General features: G+C 46.3%; 1 protein-coding gene across 2 annotated transcripts in view; it reads left to right on the forward strand.

Moving 5' to 3' along the window:
* Positions 1-18,782, forward strand: part of ASAP1 (ArfGAP with SH3 domain, ankyrin repeat and PH domain 1) — a 299,002-nt gene that overhangs the window by 233,180 nt on the left and 47,040 nt on the right. For both annotated transcript variants that reach the window (XM_045005497.1, XM_045005498.1), the window contains exons 21-24: positions 2,917-3,032; positions 3,336-3,403; positions 6,177-6,284; positions 18,380-18,608. In XM_045005497.1, coding sequence (XP_044861432.1) covers positions 2,917-3,032; positions 3,336-3,403; positions 6,177-6,284; positions 18,380-18,608 — 521 coding nt within the window. The remainder of the gene's footprint in view (positions 1-2,916; positions 3,033-3,335; positions 3,404-6,176; positions 6,285-18,379; positions 18,609-18,782) is intronic.

Below are 18,782 nucleotides of genomic sequence, written 5' to 3' on the forward strand. Positions count from 1 at the left end.
CCGCGCCCTGACGGCCGGGCCCCCGTATACCGTCTTCCATGCGGATAAGGTGCAGCTTCGACCGCACCCGGCCTTCCTCCCCAAGGTGGTGTCGGCCTTCCACCTCAACCAAGAGATCTTCCTCCCGGTCTTCTTCCCGAAGCCGCACGCCTCACCTCGTGAGCAGCAGCTCCACACCCTGGACGTCCGCAGGGCCCTCGCTTTCTACATCGACCGGACGAAGCCCTTCCGGCGTTCGACCCAGCTGTTTGTGGCAATCGCCGATCGCATGAAAGGCGAGCCGGTATCCTCGCAGCGGATTTCATCCTGGGTGACGTCATGTATACGAATGTGCTACGAGCTTGCTCGCGTCCCCCCATGCCGCCTCACCGCTCATTCGACCAGAGCGCACGCTTCTTCGGCCGCCTTCCTGGCCCATGTCCCCATCCAGGACATCTGTAGGGCGGCCACCTGGTCTTCGGTACACACCTTCGCTTCCCACTACGCGTTGGTGCAACAGTCTCGAGACGATGCAGCCTTTGGCTCAGCGGTCCTACACTCGGCCACGTCTCACTCCGACCCCACCGCCTAGGTAAGGCTTGGGAATCACCTACATTGGAATGCATAGGAGCAATCACTCGAAGAAGAAAAGACCGTTACTCACCGTAGTAACTGTTGTTCTTCGAGATGTGTTGCTCCTATCCATTCCAGACCCGCCCTCCTTCCCCACTGTCGGAGTAGCCGGCAAGAAGGAACTGAGGAGCGGACGGGCCGGCTGGGGTATATAACCAGCGCCATGGCGGTGCCACTTCCGGGGGCGCCAGCCGGCCCGCTGGAGTTGCTGGGGTAAAAATGTTCCGGAGAAGCCGTGCACGCGCGGCGCGCACACCTACATTGGAATGGATAGGAGCAACACATCTCGAAGAACAACAGTTACTACGGTGAGTAACCGTCTTTTCCGGTGTGCACAGTGCGAAACTTGCGTCGCTCGGCGGGGTGTGGAGGGAGAGACATAAGTTAGATTGACGTAAGCAGAAGTGTAGATCAGCCCTGAGGCTGTTCTTTGATTTTCATAAATATACATGTTAAAACTCAACGTCCAGAAATGGTGACGAGTATTATCCTGTCATGCTAGTGACACAGTATCAGTGGACACTTTCGTTCCAAGTCCCTGTTTTTCAGGCAAGGGCTTCCAGCAAAAGAAAAAGAGAGCCTCTGAAAAGAGGTCTGGTCATTGATGAGTCCTGTTTAATCTTCCTGCTACCTCTAAGACTCATGAGAATGGGGATTGGTTTTCTTACCCCTTCCAATAAGGAAGTTTGAAGCCTCTCTGCTGCTTCATGTTCTGATTATATCGTGGACCCAGCTGCCCAGGCTAGACACAGCAGTAATAAAGGCTGCTGCAGCGCAAAGGCTAACGTGCAGGTCTCTCAGCTTAAGATGAGGATTCTATGCTAGTCACTGTGTGGAGCAGACAGTAATAAAAAATACAACATATGCACAAGGGAGCCAAATTCCAAAAAAAAGTCAGTCTTCTGACGTGTAAAATCTTTAGTGGCTTTACAATGCATTAATGAAGATTTTCTCTTTTTTGATATTGACAGAGTCCCACTAAGGGAATGATATGCCAGCATCAGGCTTAACACTCTCAGATAAAAATACATGGGAAGGTCACAGGAAAAGAGGGACATATATCAAACCTTGTTTTAAAACAAGATCACCACTTTTGACAAGGTGCAAGGTGACACAAAACTACCAGAAATGGAATGGAATGGTCAAAAAGAAAAAAAGAAATGCTGTGACTTTCCAACCTAAACTAAATTTAACAATATAAATAGGGCCCTACCAAATTCACTGTTCATTTTGGTCAATTTCATGGCCAGAGGTTTTTTTAAATTAATAAAAATTTCACTTTTTCAGATGTTTACATCTGAAATTTCATGGTGTTGTAACCCTTGGAGTCCCGACCCAAAAGGCTGTCGGGGGGGAGAAGCACGGCTATTGTAGGATGGTCGTGGGATTACCACCCTTACTTCTGCCCTGCTGTCTTCAGAGCTGGGCAACCAGAGAGGAAGGCTGCTGGCTGGGTGCCAGCTCTAAAGCCAGTACCACCAGCAGCAGCAGTGCAGAAGTGAGGTTTGCAGGATATGGGGGGTGGATTACCATATGTCCAGTTTTCCTGGGAGTCTCCTGCTCCAGTGGGGGCAGGTGACAGTTCAAGGAGCCACAGCCTCTCCCTACACTGGAGGAGGTGATAGCTGGAACTGCGGAGCTTCCTGCAGTTGGGGGAGGTTCCTGGAGGTGGGTCTGACCCACCCCAGGAGCGGCCCCTGCAGGGGAAGAGGAAGACTTATCCCTCCCCATGCCCGCTGGGACTAACAGCTGGAGCCCTCTGTAGGGTAAAAGTCCTCGGCTGGGCACCAGATTTCATGGAAGAGATCAGTTTTCACGGTCCATGATGTGTTTTTCACAGCCATGAATTTGGTAGAGCCCTAAATACAAAGTACTTATTAAGATACAAAGTTAGATTTGATAGTTTAACATGACTGAGAAAGAGGAGTTGGGTTTGACCACTCTTGATGGTGAATAGAGAGGAACTTAAGATACCTGTATAAGGAGCGGGGCACATAGCCTTGGGCATTGGAATGTCAGTGCAGAGAAAACATGCATACCCTATAACTTTCAGATACTGTTCAAAAAAGGTTCCAGAGCCACCTGCCTCGGCACACAACTCCCACAATATATTTCACTGAAAGTAATGCAGACGCAGAGCAAGAGTTACTGTTAGACTGAAAAGGGGAGTTACTTGTTAAAATACACTTTTGCTTTGAAGAGGTTATGTATGTTATCCATAATAAGATACACTATACAGATGACAAATTAGGGGCTGAACATGTATGTGATTTTTTTTCTCATCTTTTTCTTTACTTTGTTTAGTGGAAACCTGGATAAACAAACTGCATTGGGGAATACAGTTCTACACTACTGCAGTATATATAATAAACCTGAATGTTTGAAATTGCTTTTGAGAGGCAAGCCAACTATTGATATAGGTAAGCTCGCTAATGTGAGATACTTGAATTTTTTTTCCCTATAATATGAGTTTAACCAGTTTTATTTGTATACCAGTGTGTAAAAATTGATTTACCAAGCAAAAATGAAAATTGTGTTAAACACATATCTATGACCCAAATGCCCTATCAAGAAGACTGAGAGAGGAATTCAGCTAGGAAATAAGCTTTAAATAATTTTTTTCAATTTTCTTTCGAAGAATTGCAAGTTAATATATGGTTCCAGAGAGGTTTTACAGCATAATGTATATATAAAATTATTCCGCTTTTTAACTTATTTTATAGTAAACCAAGCTGGAGAGACAGCTCTGGACATAGCAAAGAGACTGAAAGCTACTCAGTGTGAAGAACTGGTAAGAAAAAGACTTTTTTAAGCACCCAACATCTCAAAACATTTGCAGAATTAAGATAAATCAGAAATTATTAAAATATTTAAAATTAAATAATGTCTCAAATTAAAGAAGAGAAGTTTCTTTTTCTAAAGATACTATCTATGCAGGAGTTTCACTCCTGGATTTCATATCTCCAGCCTGGAAATTACCTTACTTTTAAGGTGGGGTTTTTTTTGGTATTCTCTGGGTCTTCTATAGCTTAGCTTGAGGGTTCTGCCCTGCTAGGTATGCTTCACCCTCAGAGCATTCCAGCCAGTTTCTTTATGACTGGTCAGTGAAGAAGTTTGCTTTCTACAAGAAATGTTTTAGCTATTTTAACCCGCACAGCTAACGCTCTTACTTTTATAGATCCAGGTTAGGAGCTGTGCATCTTTCTCAGTTCTGGCCTCTTCCCCAGTCTGAGACATTGTGGCTGCACCTCACTGCCTCTCATGGGACACATGTTCTCCCTGTCAGCCTTTCTGCCAGAACCTCAAATCAGGCCAGTAAAATGATGGTGCACATATCAAGGCTTGTCAGGTCTGGGTCTCCCCTCAGATTTGCTGCCAGGAGCACAGAACATATTTGTTGATGGAGTAATTAGACATCTCCATCTTCAGAAATCCTGAAAAGAGAAATGGAAACAATCAATATTGAGCTCCTGAAGAACAAAGAAACTAAAGTGCAGTGAGTGAAAGTAAGGATAACTAACACCCAATGTGGGTTACAAAAGTAAGCTGGAGCTGTGATGGTTAAAACTCTAGACATCTCCTGTAGGGGAACTGCTTTGTTAAATGCAGACGGAATGTTCCAGGGGCACATAACAGGAGTTCTGATTGGGCAGTGCCATTGAGTAGACCTACAGATATCTGAGAGGGCCAGAAGCGTTAGAACTTGGGGAATTTCCCACTGGACCAGAAACCCAATAATGAGAATTCTTCAAGGTGACATTTTCAGAGAAGCAGAATAACATGTAAGTAATTTTTCCTTTTTGCTTTTGAAAGAAACTGGCTGGAATGTTTCTGGCCTCTAAGGATATGTCTACACTGCCATTAAAAACCTGTGCCAGCTGACTCAGGCTCTTGGGGCTTGGGCTAAGGGGCTGTTTAAATGCAGTGTACACGTTTGGGTTTGGGCTGGAACTTGGGTTATAGGATCTTGCGAGGTGAAAGGATTCCAGAGCCCAGACTGCAGCCTGAGCCCAAATGTCTACACAGCAATTAAACAGCCCCTTAACCTGAGCTCAGTGAGCCTGAGTCATCTGGTAGATACTATCACTTCTGCTACTCTTAGTGCCCTTGCTCTTTCTAGTGCTGCAGACACACTATCCATTAAAAGAAGAGCTACTGCACAACAGCATTGTGAGGGTGGCTGCTAACTTTTTGATTGTGTATACAATGGTTTTGTGTAGTAGTAAATGTACCTTCTATGAAAACCTTAGCAATAAACCATCAGGTATACTAAACTGTTGACTTGAGGCAGTTTGACAGTAAAAAGTTTTTGATCCCATTAATGACTCTTTAAAATCAAGGCACTAACTAAGCAGCACTACATTTGCTTATGATTGTAATTGAAATCCTGCAAGTACCTACTCAGACTGTCATGGTTAATTAAAAAAGATTGATGATTTCGTGTGTTTTTATATTTTTCCATATTTGGGGGAGAGAAAAAAATTCTCTTTCTTTGAAAACTGACAGTGGGACTAAATTCACAATTGAAAGGAAATGGCAACACTTAATATCTATGTAAACTATAAAGGAAGTAAATAGTTATGGTGTCAAAGTATTTGTGTTGATGAACATAAATCAATGGGTAAACTTTTTTTGGGTAGATTGAAGCCTTAACTACACAATTTCCATTAAGTTAAATTAAGTAAGATGTCTTAACCCCTGTGCATTGTTTGTAAATATACAAATTATTATTTATGTTGTTTAGGTCTGACATTATGTTTGGTGTTGTATGATGCAACACCAAAGAGCTTACAATATGAAATAAGTGAAAGAACACACACACACATAGTGGGAAGTATGAGGCAGTAGATAAGAGGTTTTATTATTCTCCCCCATAATTTCAATAAACTGCTTTTTGAAGGTCAGCACAGAAGATATGGGCCTCTGCGTGGGGTTTGAGAGAGTCATATAGACTGACCAGCAGGAGTTTGGAGGACATTCCATGTGTAGGGGGTAGTGTGTGTGGAGGGGAGGATATGACAACTTCATATTGGTCTTAAAAGGTGTTTTGAACAACGGTGATGGGAACCATCTAAGTACATAGACAGGAAAGTGTCAGTTTATAAATTTACTTTGCTCCTTTCTTCCCACTCTTCCATAGATGACACCACAAATGGCACACACAAAAATAACTAGCATTCTCTAATAGTTCGGCCTGAAAAGCTGTGCAGAAAAGGGCAAATTGTTTTTTAGAGAAACTCTCCAGATGTATGCTGCTTTATATAGACATTCTGTTGCGTTAAAAGTATTAGCATGTTTAAGTCAAATATGACAACTCCCATGGGTTAATAAGTGCTTTAAAGAAAATTTGATTTAAATGTTTATGTGGATGTTTTTGTTTCTTGGGCTTTATGATTTTAATTTTGGAGAAGGGAGAAGGGTTTAAAACTAAGACAGTTTTTTTGCCATTTGTTCAAACTCTTAAATATTAAAAATTAAAAATTCTTACTGTACACTTTTTGGAATAGGAAGCAGCGATTGACGAAACGATAAGTGTTTTGATACGTTACATTTTTGCTTTTCAGCTTTCCCAAGCCAAGACAGGGAAGCTAAATCCACATGTACATGTAGAGTATGAGTGGAACCTTCGGCAGGAAGAAATTGATGAAAGTGATGATGATTTAGATGACAAGGTAAAAGTGAATTTTGAATGACTGACATGGGTTTCCAAGAAGTTCTCAAAGTTGGCTAGTTTTGTGGAAATGTAAGAAAATATTTTTAATTTAAATTTAATATGAAATTCAATAGTTGCTACTTAGGCATTTGAAACTAATGCTGAAATCTGTATCCTGTCCCAGTTTTTCGAGTAATTGCACATCTGCATTCCACTGTAGGATACTCAGTGCACAGTTGTTGGAAAACTTTTTCCCTCCGCAGTACTCGTCAGGGTAGCTTGAGCGCCTTCTGTTGGCACATGCCACTGCATGCTGTGTAAGAATGTGGAGCCACCCCCAACCCTCCTCAGTTCCTTCTTACCACCAGTGACAGTTGTTGGAGTGCTCCCAAGCTTGCTATCACAAGTTTATTTCCCTCACTCTGTATATAGTCTGTTTCTCATTTAGTAGTTAGTTAGATATAGTATATAGTTCATGCTATTCTTAAGTTTCAGTTTTTAGGTCCTTTTGGACCAAATTTGATTCTCAGGCCCAGGACTGGGGCTAGAACCATGCCTCACTCTCTGTCATTCAAATCCTGCCCTTTGTAAGACAAACTGATGCTGGTTAGTGACCCACACCTAGTGTAACCAGATAGCAAGTGTGAAAAATTGGGACAGGGGTGTAATAGGTTGAATATATAAGACAAAGCCCCTAATATCAGGATGGTCCAGATAATATTGGGACATCTGGTCATCCTACCCACATCCCAGCTGCCTAAAATTTTTGGAGGAGTCCCATATCAGTGACAAGTGTCACATAGAGGGTTTAAACCTCGCTCTAAAAAAGTTAGAGCAGCAAGACCCAAGTCTCCTTACGGAAGCGGCACTTCGCCCTCTATGGGAGCCGTCAGACGCCGAGCACAGCACCATCAGTACGCAGTGTGACTCCCAAGATGACTTCGGTGCTACATTCTTTGTCTCCGAAACTGAAGAAGAGACAGATCTTCCAAGGACATAGTACCTCATACATCAAGACCTTTGGTACTGAGGCCAGCTAGAAGCAAGAATTCTGAGAGGGACACTGAGGAGAAGCATTCCCCAGAGTGTTCCTCTACTACAAAGGGGGAATATTTGTCAACTCCAGAACCTGTGCCAGGTCTGTCGAGGCCAACCCCTGAAGTTCCTATACACTGGATTCAAGACCCAATTCCAGTACCGACAATGCCAGAGGCAGGGCCGCCCAGAGGGGGGGGGCAAGTGGGGCAATTTGCCCTGGGCTTCGCAGGGGCGCCCAAGAGAACGGCTGAAGCTCCTGCCTCAGCCCGACCCGACCCCGCCTCCGCCCCTCTCCCGGAGCCTCAGCCCATCCAGGGATGTCCCTGAACAGCTGCAGCCTCACTCCGGCGGGGCCTGAGCTCCGCCCTGCTCAGAACCGCATCGTAAGGGGGCGGGACTGCGAGCTCCGGGCTGAGTGGAGGAAGCTCACAGCCCCGCCCCCTTTATCCCGGGGCTCTGAGCAGGGAGGAGCTCGCAGCCCCGCCCCCTTATCACGCGGCTCTGAGCAGGGCAGAGCTCAGGCCCCGCCGGAGCCACGCTGCACCGCTGTTCGGGGATGGGACTGGATGTGACACGCTGAGGCTCCAGGTGAGGGAGGAGCCGGGGGTAAGAAGCTAGGGCCGGGGGGGAGGGGGTTGCTAAGGGGCAGGGAGTCTCGGGGACAGTCAGGGCACAGGGAGGGGGCAGAGGTTGGGGGGGCGGTCAGGGGACAGGGAACGGGGGGGTTGGATTGTGGGTGTTCTGGGGGTCTGTCAGGACTCAGTGGCGGGGTGGATGGGGTTGGAGCAGTCAGGGGACAGGGAGGAGGGGTGGGGTCCCGGGGTGGTGTGGTGGTGGTGTCTCTGGGGGATGGTGAGTGGACAAGGAGCAGGATGGGTTGGGGATTCTGAGGGGGGGCAGTCAGGGGGCAGGAAGTGGGTGGGGGTCGGATAGGGGGCAGGGCCAGGCTGTTTGGGAGGCACAGCCTTCCCTATCATGAAGCTCATTCAGCAGTTTGAGGCTTGCAGAAGAGCCAAGCTGTTAGCTTTTCCATTAGGGCTACCATCCCTTTCACTTCTCAAATGCCAAGTTATAGTCTATATTTAATTTCAGTGCCATAGGGAGATTCATGTCAGAGGAGGGTAGCTTCATTTAAAATTAGCCACTGGGGAAGGGATCACATGAGAAGAGCAATATCCTTCCCAACCCTACCAAGGGAGAGCCCCTTCCCTGCGTTCCCTGAGGCTCCAGAGGGGTTAATTCAGTAGTCCTCAAACTTTCGTCCTGGTGACCTCTTTCACATAGCAAACCTCTGAGTGCAAACCCCCCCCCCCTTATAAATTGAAAACACTTTATATATTTAACACTATTATAAATGCTGGAGGCAAAGCGGGGTTTGAGGTGGAGGCTGACAGCTTGCGACCCCCAGTAATAACATTGTGACCCCCTGAGGGGTCCTGACCCCCAGTTTTGAGAACCCCTGGGTTAATTTAATTTTAGCACCCTGTGTCCATTCACATGCATGTGCTATTTTGAGCATTTCAGTTTTCACAACATAGGCTCATCCCAGATTCTGGACCAAGCTCAAATGCTCAGTTCGTGGAGTATGTACATAAACTATACTAAAGACAAACCCACAGTAACCGTCTCCAGTTTGTGAAGGACCCCATGGAGCCAGTCTCTAGGAAACAGATAAATGCATGGAGGTTAAATCCATAAATGGCTATTAGCCAGGATGGGTAAGGAATGGTGTCCTTAGCCTCTGTTTGTCAGAGGGTGGAGATGGATGGCAGGAGAGAGATCACTTGATCATTACCTGTTAGGTTCATTCCCTCTGGGGCACTTGGCATTGGCTATTGTCGGTAGACAGGATACTGGGCTGGATGGACCTTTGGTTTGACCCAATATGGCTGTTCTTATGTTCTAACCTAAATTAACCCAAAGTTATGGAGACAGGTATGAGTCCAGGAAGCCAGCAGAGTATCAGAAACCTGGACAAATCTCTGACAGGATGGGCTCAGGCGTTTGGTCACAAGCTGAGGTGGTTCAAAAGTTTGGATTTTTTTTAAGCAGAATTTTTTTATTGTTTCTTTAAACAATCAAACATAGCAAGCAGCAAATATTTGGCCACACACTTCTGAAACCCCAAACCATATCAGGTTTTGGCAGACTAATTTCAGCTTTTCAATTAAGAAAAACCACAACAAATTTTGAAGGAAAGCAGACGTTGTCCGTGATTTTTTTTCTGCTTTTTAAAAACCCCTAGTTTTCGAACCAAAAAAAGTTGTGATGGAAAATATTTGTCCAACCCTTTTAATGAGCTTTAGTGCCTTTTAGCACTAGCTGATGCTGAGAACCAGTGATAGCTTGTAAAAAAGTTCTCAAAACTTGGTTTGTGCTGAGATGCGGAAGGTTTATTTTTCCCAGGGCCGCCCGTGAGGGGGAGCAAGTGGGGCAATTTGCCCTGGGCCCCCACGAGAATATAGTATTGCAGTTTTTTTATGGAAGGGGCCCCTGAAATTGCTTTGCCCTAGGCCCCCTGAATCCTCTGGGCGGCCCTGGCCAGAGGCATAATGCTGCTGCCAGAGAATTGTTTAACCTTTCTGTATTGGTGTGCCTGGCAATGCAGGAAGGGTTTCAGCTGATCCTGGTGACTGAAGTTCCTGCACCAGCTTCTCAAGACCATGCTGTGCCAATGCCACTTCCAGTACCTAGAAGGCCTGTATATTCCAGGGGAAAGCTACTGTTAATATCCCCAGTACCACCGTCCCCTGGTTCGGCTTACCTGTGCCCTGTCCACCTGGGTTCTGCTCCACCATTATCACGGGACTCAGAGTCAGATTTGGAAGTGGGGTCTTTTGTGTCCCATACCAGACAGGCAGTTGACTTTCCATAAGAGCCTTAAGGTCCATGGATGTCACATCAGTCCCAGCAGTGGGCACATCGCAAAGGGCAATGGCCTGCATAATCATTGGGCCCACCACCATGTCAGTGGCCATTCTGGTAGGTGGGGTGTCCCTCCCTCCTGTTAAGTCCTCTCTTCATCTGTCTGAGTTGACTTCCTCAAGGATGCACAGAGATCGTCAGCACCACAGACAATGGTTTCTGGTGCCTGGTACCAGGAGCGGTACTGAGAAACTGGAAATTGCTCAGACAGCACCTCCACTGCAAGAGGCAGATCAGCCGTTCCCTCAGCATTGCACTGTGTACCGATGGTGCGTTTTCTTCCTCATCACCCAGTGAGGTTGTAGAGATGGTGAGTGATTCTCCACAACCAGAGAATTACCATGCTCACTAAGGACTGCTTAAAAGGGTGGCCTTGGTTTTAGACAGTCAGGTGGAAGCGGTCCATGAAAAATATCACAAGCTAGTGAACATATTAGTATCTCTGGAGTCCTCCAGAGCGGCAATTCCAATTAATGAAGCAATTCTGGAGCCAGTTAAAAAACTTTGATAGACCCCTTCTTCCCTCCTGCCTATGGCTAAACAGGCAGAATAGAGACACTATGTCCTTTCTAAGGATTTTGAACATCTGATTTCACCTGCTCCCAGTCTCTTTGGTTGTGGCACTAGCTAATGACTGAAAGAGGCAGCAAAGAGTAATGAATCAAAGAGGCTGAATTTGTTTGATTGTAAACTTTGACAGGAAGGCCTATTGCTTAGAATTACTAACCAGCAAGCTCTCCTGTGTCACTATGACCTTTGGGGAGCAGTGGGGGCAAAAAAACCTAACTGGCTTGACTTAGCTTAATAAGTTTATGGAGGGGATGGTATGATGAGACTGCCTACGATGGCATGTAGTCGATCTGCAACTGCTAGTAGCAAATATCTCCAGCAGGGCTGTGATGGTATGATAGAACACTAAATGGTGAGGGTGCTGAGTTACTACAGAGAGTTCTTTCCCAGTTGTTTGGCTGGTGGGTCTTGCCCACATGCTCAGGATCTAACTGATTGCCATATTTGGGGTCAGGAAGGAATTTTCCCCTGGCAGGGATCCTGGGATTTTTTGGCCTTCCCCTACAGAATGGGGCACAGGTCACTTTCAGGGTTAAACAAGTGTAAAAGGAGGATTCTCTGTAACTTTAAGTCTTTAAATCATAATTTGAAGACTTTTTAGTGACGCAGCCAGAGGTTCTGAGTCTATTACAGGAGTGGGCGAGTGAGGTTTTATGGCCTGCAGTGTGCAGAAGGTCAGAGTAGATGATCATGGTGGTCTCTTCTGGCATTAAAGTCTATGAGTCTATAAAACATCACAACATTTAAAGACAGCTACTGGAGGACTCCAGGCAGTTCACTCTCGTGATAGAGAAGGGTAAGCTGGTGGCAAGGACAGCTCTTCAGGATTGCTTGGATGCGGTGGACTCAGCAGCTCAATCCATGGTATCTGCCATGTCTGTAAGGAGGTGTTCATGGCTGCAATCTTCCGGTCTCTCTCCCGAAGTACAGCACATCATCCAGGATTTGCCATAGGATGGTGTAAGCTGTTGGTCGGGGCTCAACTCTCCGGCGGGCGGGAGGGGAGCCACACCGACTCGCTTCTTTTCTTCTGCTTGTCTTTTAGGAGTCACAGGGAACAACGTTAGACCGCCAGGCCCTCTGGTGCAGGGGCTGGCCAACAGCAGTTCAAATAGGCCCAGGCCCTCTGGAGCAGGGGCTGGGCAACAGTAGCACAGATAAGCCCTGGCCCTCTGGAGCAGGGCAGGGCAACAGCAGTTCAGATAAGCCCTGGCCCTCTGGAGCAGGGCAGGGCAACAGCAGTTCAGATAAACCCTGGCCCTCTGGGGCAGGGGCTTGGGTAACAGCAATCAGTCCTAATAAACCCAGGCCCTCTGGAACAGGGGCTTGGGTAACAGCAACCAGTCCTAATAAACCCAGGCCCTCTGGAACAGGGGCTTGGGTAACAGCAACCAGTCTCAATAGGCCCCGGCCCTCTGGAGCAGGGGCTGGGGTAACAGCAATCAGTCTCAATAGACCCAGGCCCTCTGGAGCAGGGGCTTGGGTAACAGCAATCAGTCTATAAGCCTAGGCCCTCTGGAACAGGGGGGCTGGGCAACAGCGATCAGTCTCAAATAGAAGGTTCACAGGTTCAGACCCTCAGGCAGGGGCTGAACACAAGGCACCCAGTCAGTTAGTGGAAGCCCAGGCCCTCAGTCAGGACGGGGCAACAGCAGTTCAAGTCTATGAGCCCAAGCCCTAGCTCAGGGCGGGCAGCAACCAACACAGGGCTCAGACCCTCAGACCGGGCTGAGCAGCAGTTCGAGTCTATAAGCCCCGGCCCTAGTCCAGGGCGGGGCAGCAACAAGAGGCAAGGCTCGGACCCTTAGGCAGGGCTGAGCAGCAGTTCGGTCTGTAAAGCCCCAGCCCTAGCTCAGGGCGGGGCAGCAACCCACAGAGGGCTCAGACCCTTAGGCAGGGCTGAGCAGCAGTTCTGTTTATAGGCCCAGGCCCTAGCTCAGGGCGGGGCAGCAACACACAGAGGGCTCAGACCCTTAGGCAGGGCTGAGCAGCAGTTCAGGTAAGCCTAAGCCTGAGCGCTGGGGTGAGGGGGAGACTGCCACCCGTGAGTGGGGTGGCAGGGGGGACACAGGCCCACCCACTCCACTGTGTCCCAGCCCGGGGCCCTATTAGCGGCTAGCACGGCCGCTGGTCAGTGGGGTCCTGACCGAAACACACCGACATGGGCACCTCGGTGCCTATAGCCTGACAGGGGTCGGCTATCCCCGGGCTACAGTCCATCTCCCCCTCCGTGGGTACCTGCTCCTCGGTCGCCGGGAGATCGGGCCAGTCCATCTGCATGGGCTCCTCGGGACCAGGGCTTGGGGGCAGGTCCGGCAACTCCTGCGGGAAGTCCGGCCCGGCTGCCTCCGACGGCTCCTCCGGGTAACAGCAGGGCGGAAGCGGCGGCGGCGGCTCCTCCTCGTACCGGGCGGGAGGAAGTCCTGGCGGCTGCTCCGGGTTCCAATCCCGGGGAAGTTCCGCAGGTTCCTCTTCGTACCGGGCGCGGGGCAGTGGGGGCCAGTCCGGATCACCACCTCGGGTCCTGGAGGGTTCCCAGTCCGGAGCTCCCGCCGGCACGTCTGCTCGCGGCGGTGGCTGGCTCCTGACTGAGGTCTGGCGTTCTCCTTTTCTACTTCCTGTCCCGCCCCTTGACTTCCGGGGGGCGGGGACAGGAAGTGGTGGCTCAGCCCAGCTGGGCTTCTGGGAGGGGGCGCCCTCTGCTGGGCAGGAGGGGAGCCACACCGACTCGCTACAGATGGTCTCTCCCACTTTTTGGAAAAGATGGACGATAGGTTGCATAACCTAAATGATTCCAGGACAACATTGAAGTCACTTGGAATCTACACACGGGTGACAAAGAGGAAGCAGTTCTGGCCCCATCAGGCTCACAGGTATCAGAAGACCTGAGGCCCCAAGACCTGCAGAGGAAAAAGAGGCAGGAATTACAGGAGGCTACAGCCCCCCTCGTCATCTGTGACAAGCAGCGGCCCAGTTTAAATATGCATTTTCACAGGTTTGTCAAAGGCAGCATACCAGTACTTATAAGCCAATCTGGTCCTACCCTTATCTTTCCCAGTCCTTCATGCTTGGACTCACATCACATCTTATTGGTGGGTCCTAAGCATAGTGGATCTGGGCTATTCCCTCCATTCGTTTCCAACTCCTTCAGGGACTATTCATGAGACCATTCATCAGCGGGAGGTCCAATCTCTCCTTCTAGTGGGCGCCACAGAGAAAGTTCCTCAGGGGAAAATGTTTTTATTCCTGCTCTTTCCTTATTCCCAAATCAAAAGGCAGTCTCAGTTCTATTTTAGACCTAAGAGAGTTAAACAAGTACCTGAAGAAAATAAAGTTCCATATGGTTACCCTAGCTTCCATCATTTCTTCCCCGGAACAGGGCAACTGGTATGCTGCTCTTGACTTACAGGATGCCTACTTCCACAGCACGATCTGTCCAGACCGTGGGAAGTTTCTCAGGTTTGTAGTGAATGGGACACTATCAATTCACGGTACTTCCATTCGACCTATCAGCCCCATATGTTTTCACAAAGCACATGGTACTGGTAGCTGCATATCTGAGGAGATTGGGAATCCGTGTGTTCCCCTGCCTGCACAACTAGCTAGTGAGAGGCTGGTCCGAGTCTCAAGTGCTGTCCAGTGTGACCATCATTTAGTCCACCTTCAATGCACTGGGGTTCTTACTCAGTCTGGACAAACCAATTCTAAAATCTGTGCAGAGAATAGAGTTTACCAGAGCACTCCTGGATGCTACAAAAACCAGGGTGTTTCGTGCCCCATTCAAGGTTCAAAACACTCCGAGACCATCTTGGATCTAAAAGCACATCCTGTTACCACAGTGCACATTTCCCCAGACTTTTGGGGCACGTGGCAGCATATGTACATACCTGTGTAATACAGCATGACAGAATACTCCTCAGGAGGCTTCAGGGATGGTTACATTTTCAGTGTATGTCCCCTGTAAACATAGTCTAAACAGAGTGATTCACGTTCCAGAGGTAATTTTGTCCGTTCTTGACTGCTGGACAGACCCTTGGAACGTTTCTATGGGAATTCTCTTTGTTTCTCCACAACTAAATCTCATTTTAGTCACAGATGCCTCGTCCCTGTATTGTGGTGTACACGTCGGAATCCTGCAAACCCAATGGTTTTGGTTGTCACATGATCTGAAGATGCATATAAACTTCAGGGATCTATGTGCTATCCATCTAGCCTACTTGGCCTTCCATCCATGTATTCTGGGAAAATATCTGCTAGTTTTAACAGACAACACAGCAACTTTATTTTACGTAATCAGAATGTACAAGGAGGCAGTTCTACTTTGGGAGTTCTGCATAACCAATTCCATTCACCTCTAAGCTGCGTACCTTCCAGAAGAACAGAACATGTTGGCAAATCACCTAAGCAGGTCTTTGCTAATCTTCCAGCTGTGGGGGGAACTCCCCAAATGGACCTGTTTGCAGCAAAGGCCAACAGAAAGTGCCATCAGTTCTGTTCCCATGGGGGTCACAGCTCAGGGTCTTTGACGGATACTTTCTGCCTTTCCTCTGATACCATTACTACTCATAGCCCTGTTCAAGGCCAAGCAGGATCATGCTTGCCTCATACTAACAGCACCAGCTTGGTCTTGGCAACATTTATTCTTGATCCTGCTAGTGTTGTTAGTGAGGCCTCCTCTACCTCTTCCATTGAATTCCCATGTGATTTCTCAAGACCATGGCCGTCTGCTCCACCCCAAACTACAGGCCTTCCACTTGGCAGTATGGGTGCTTCATGGCTAGCACAGTGGAAATAGTTGCTTGAAAGATGTTCAGAAAGTGCTTTTGAATTGCAGAAAGCCTTCAACTAGACATACTTACCTGACCAAATTAAAATGTATTTCTATATGGTCTCAACAGAAAAGTCTCTCTCCAGTGCAGGCTTCCATAAACCATGTTTTGAATTGTCTGTTGCTTCTAAAACATCAAGGTCTGACAGTTCCGTTAAAATATATTTGTCAACAATTTCAGCGTTCCATCCCTCCAGTGAGTAATAGATTTCTTTTTTCCAATCCCATAATTATCAGGTTTCTAAAAGGTTGGACCGATTATACCCTCAGGTGCAAGAACCTGTTTCCCCATGAGATCTCAGCATCATGCTAACAAAATTAATGGGACCTCCCTTTGAACCTCTTGTGACTTGCTTCCGACTCCACCTCTCCACGAAAATGGTGTTTCTGATTGCGATAACCTCAGCAAGGAGAGTCGATGAATTGAGAGCCTTGGTTTCAGAAGCTCCTTAGTCAGTTTTCCATAAGGATAAAGTTTACCTCCACCCTCACCCAAAATTCTTTTCAAAGGTGGTTTCCAATTTCCACATTAACCAAACAACTTATTTGTCAACTTTTTTCCTGAAGCTTCACATGCATACACATGAGCAGAAGCTTCATTTACTGGATCTGAGGATGGGATTAGCCATCCACTTGACTGCATCAGACCCTTTAGATTCTCAGCAGAGTTATTTGTAGCAGTTGCAGACAGGGTGAAAGGTAAATTGGCTACACTCAGAAGATTTCCTCCTGGATTTCCTCTTGCGTTCGTTTTGCTACCAGTTAGCTAATGTCAATGGCTCATTCAGCCAGCTCATTGGCTAATGTCAATGGGGCTTATTCATCAGCTTTAGCTTTCCTAGCGCAAATACCTATTTGAGACATTTACAAAGCAGCAACCTGGTCATCAGTTCTCACATTTGCTGCTCATTATACCATTTCCCATTGGTCCAGCAATCGTGCCAGTTTTAGGTGGGTTGTTGTACAGTCATTTAGATAGACTCCAAGCTCGCCTCCATGTTAATCTGCTTGTGAGTCACCTACAGCAGAATGAACATGTGCAATCACGAAGAAGGGAAAAAAGGGTTACCTACTTTTCTGTAACTTGTTCTTCGAGATATGTAGCACATGTCCATTCAATGACTGGTCCTCCTTCCTCTCTCTGTCGGAATCTATCCAATAAGAAGTAACTGGGAGGGAGTGTCTCTGTGGTGACAGAGGGTGCCTGAGCTACCCGACAAGTACCGCAGTTCTGACAACTGTGTATGAGGCACAGACACATTTTCAGTAGAATGGACATGTGAAACACATCTCGAAGAACAACAGTTACAGAAATGTAGGTAACCATTTCTTCTTTCATTAAAATGTTTATTCATAGATGTTAAAATATGCACATTGAAGATAGGACATATCTTTAATGTAAAATGCATATATGCAATTAAAAACAAAAGTTGTCCATTTTTTACTTTCAGTTTTAATTGTAACGGCCGGAAGAAAATGAATTTAATTAAATCAATATAGTTGTCCTTTTTTATGCTGATTTTTTTTCCCCTCCAAATTGAGATAGGTTAGGTTTTTTTAATTCATAAAAGATGAACTTTGTGTTAAATAAACTTTCTACAAATCCATAATTTGTTTTCACTTGTTGCATCAACAGACCTGTTTGTTTTTCAAGAACTGTGTTGCACAGTTCTGGGAAAAGGAGTGATGAAAGAACCAAATTCAGGGCAAAAGGAAGGATTTCCTAGTGGTTAGAGTGCTAATCTGGGTCTTGGGAGACCAGGTTTCAATTCTGTGCTCTCCCACAGACTTCCTGTGTGACCTTAGCTAAATCTCTTAATTGCTCTGGGTGCTCTGTTCCCCATCTGTAAAATGGCGATAATAGTACTTTCCAACTCACACAGATATGAGGAGAAATTCACTAAAAATGTTGGAAGTTGCCCCATTATTACTAAAAATGGGGACCTTAGGGATCTTCAAAATAGAAAATGACACATATGTTTGGAAAAGAAAATATAGCATCTTGTAAATTGCTACTTCAGGAAGCATGCCAAACTTGTTTGCCTGAAAAGTTATTCCTTTATTTCTCTATGCATTTATAATTCATTCTAGCATCACATGTAATTTTAAATTAATATCCTGGCCCCATTGGTAGTCTTCCGCCTTGACTTCAATTGGGCCAGGATTTTAAGTGCAATTCAAACTGAAGATTTACTGTTTCCTCCTAAATAATATTTTTTTTAAAGCCAAGCGAGGTGAATAGCATAACTGTATAGCACTACATATATATAGTTTTCAGTGCCAGTAATGTAATTACAACTTGTAAATGTTAATCTGCTAAAGCCACAGCCATTAATTTATGTGAAAGGAGTGGGAGTTTCACGAATGAGGATAGTTTAAGGGGATAAGCTGAAGTTATCTAACCATTAAGCAAGGAAGCCATATTGGTATCTGTTTATATGTATATCAGGAACTAGTTCTGTTGTAATCATACAAATATTTTATCTGTATTTAATCATATACACACACACATACAGATCCTTCCTGTATATATACACAGCAAAGAATCCTGTGGCACCTTATAGACTAACAGGACCAGACTAACACGGCTACCCCTCTGAAATATATACACAGTGGCTTTCACATTTTGTATAGTATTGTAAAAAAGATAACAAAGCTGAGAATTGCAGGACTCCAAAATGTTTATATGATGAATATATTGTCCCTCCTATACTAAATCTGTGCTATAATGTATTTTTTCTCTCTTTTCTTAGCCTAGTCCGATAAAGAAAGAACGTTCTCCAAGACCCCAGAGCTTTTGTCACTCTTCCAGTCTTTCCCCCCAAGACAAAATGACTCTGCCAGGATTTAGCACTCCTAGAGACAAACAAAGACTGTCCTACGGAGCCTTTACAAATCAGATTTTTGTCTCTACAAGCACAGATTCTCCAGCTTCTCCAACAGCAGATGCTCCTCCTCTCCCTCCTAGAAATGCTGGCAAAGGTAAGTCTGTTCGCAAAAATGTAATGGAAACCAAAAATGATTGTTTGATGGTTATCGTAACCAACCTGAACACTTTGTGTTCTTTCAAGATTTAGTGTGTTTTTCCTTCATTTTGTATAATGCTTTTTAATCTGAATAAATTCACATACTGAAAGCTTGCATTTTACAGTGCTG

Source organism: Mauremys mutica, chromosome 2 (assembly GCF_020497125.1).
Source record: "Mauremys mutica isolate MM-2020 ecotype Southern chromosome 2, ASM2049712v1, whole genome shotgun sequence".
Taxonomy (NCBI): domain Eukaryota; kingdom Metazoa; phylum Chordata; order Testudines; family Geoemydidae; genus Mauremys; species Mauremys mutica.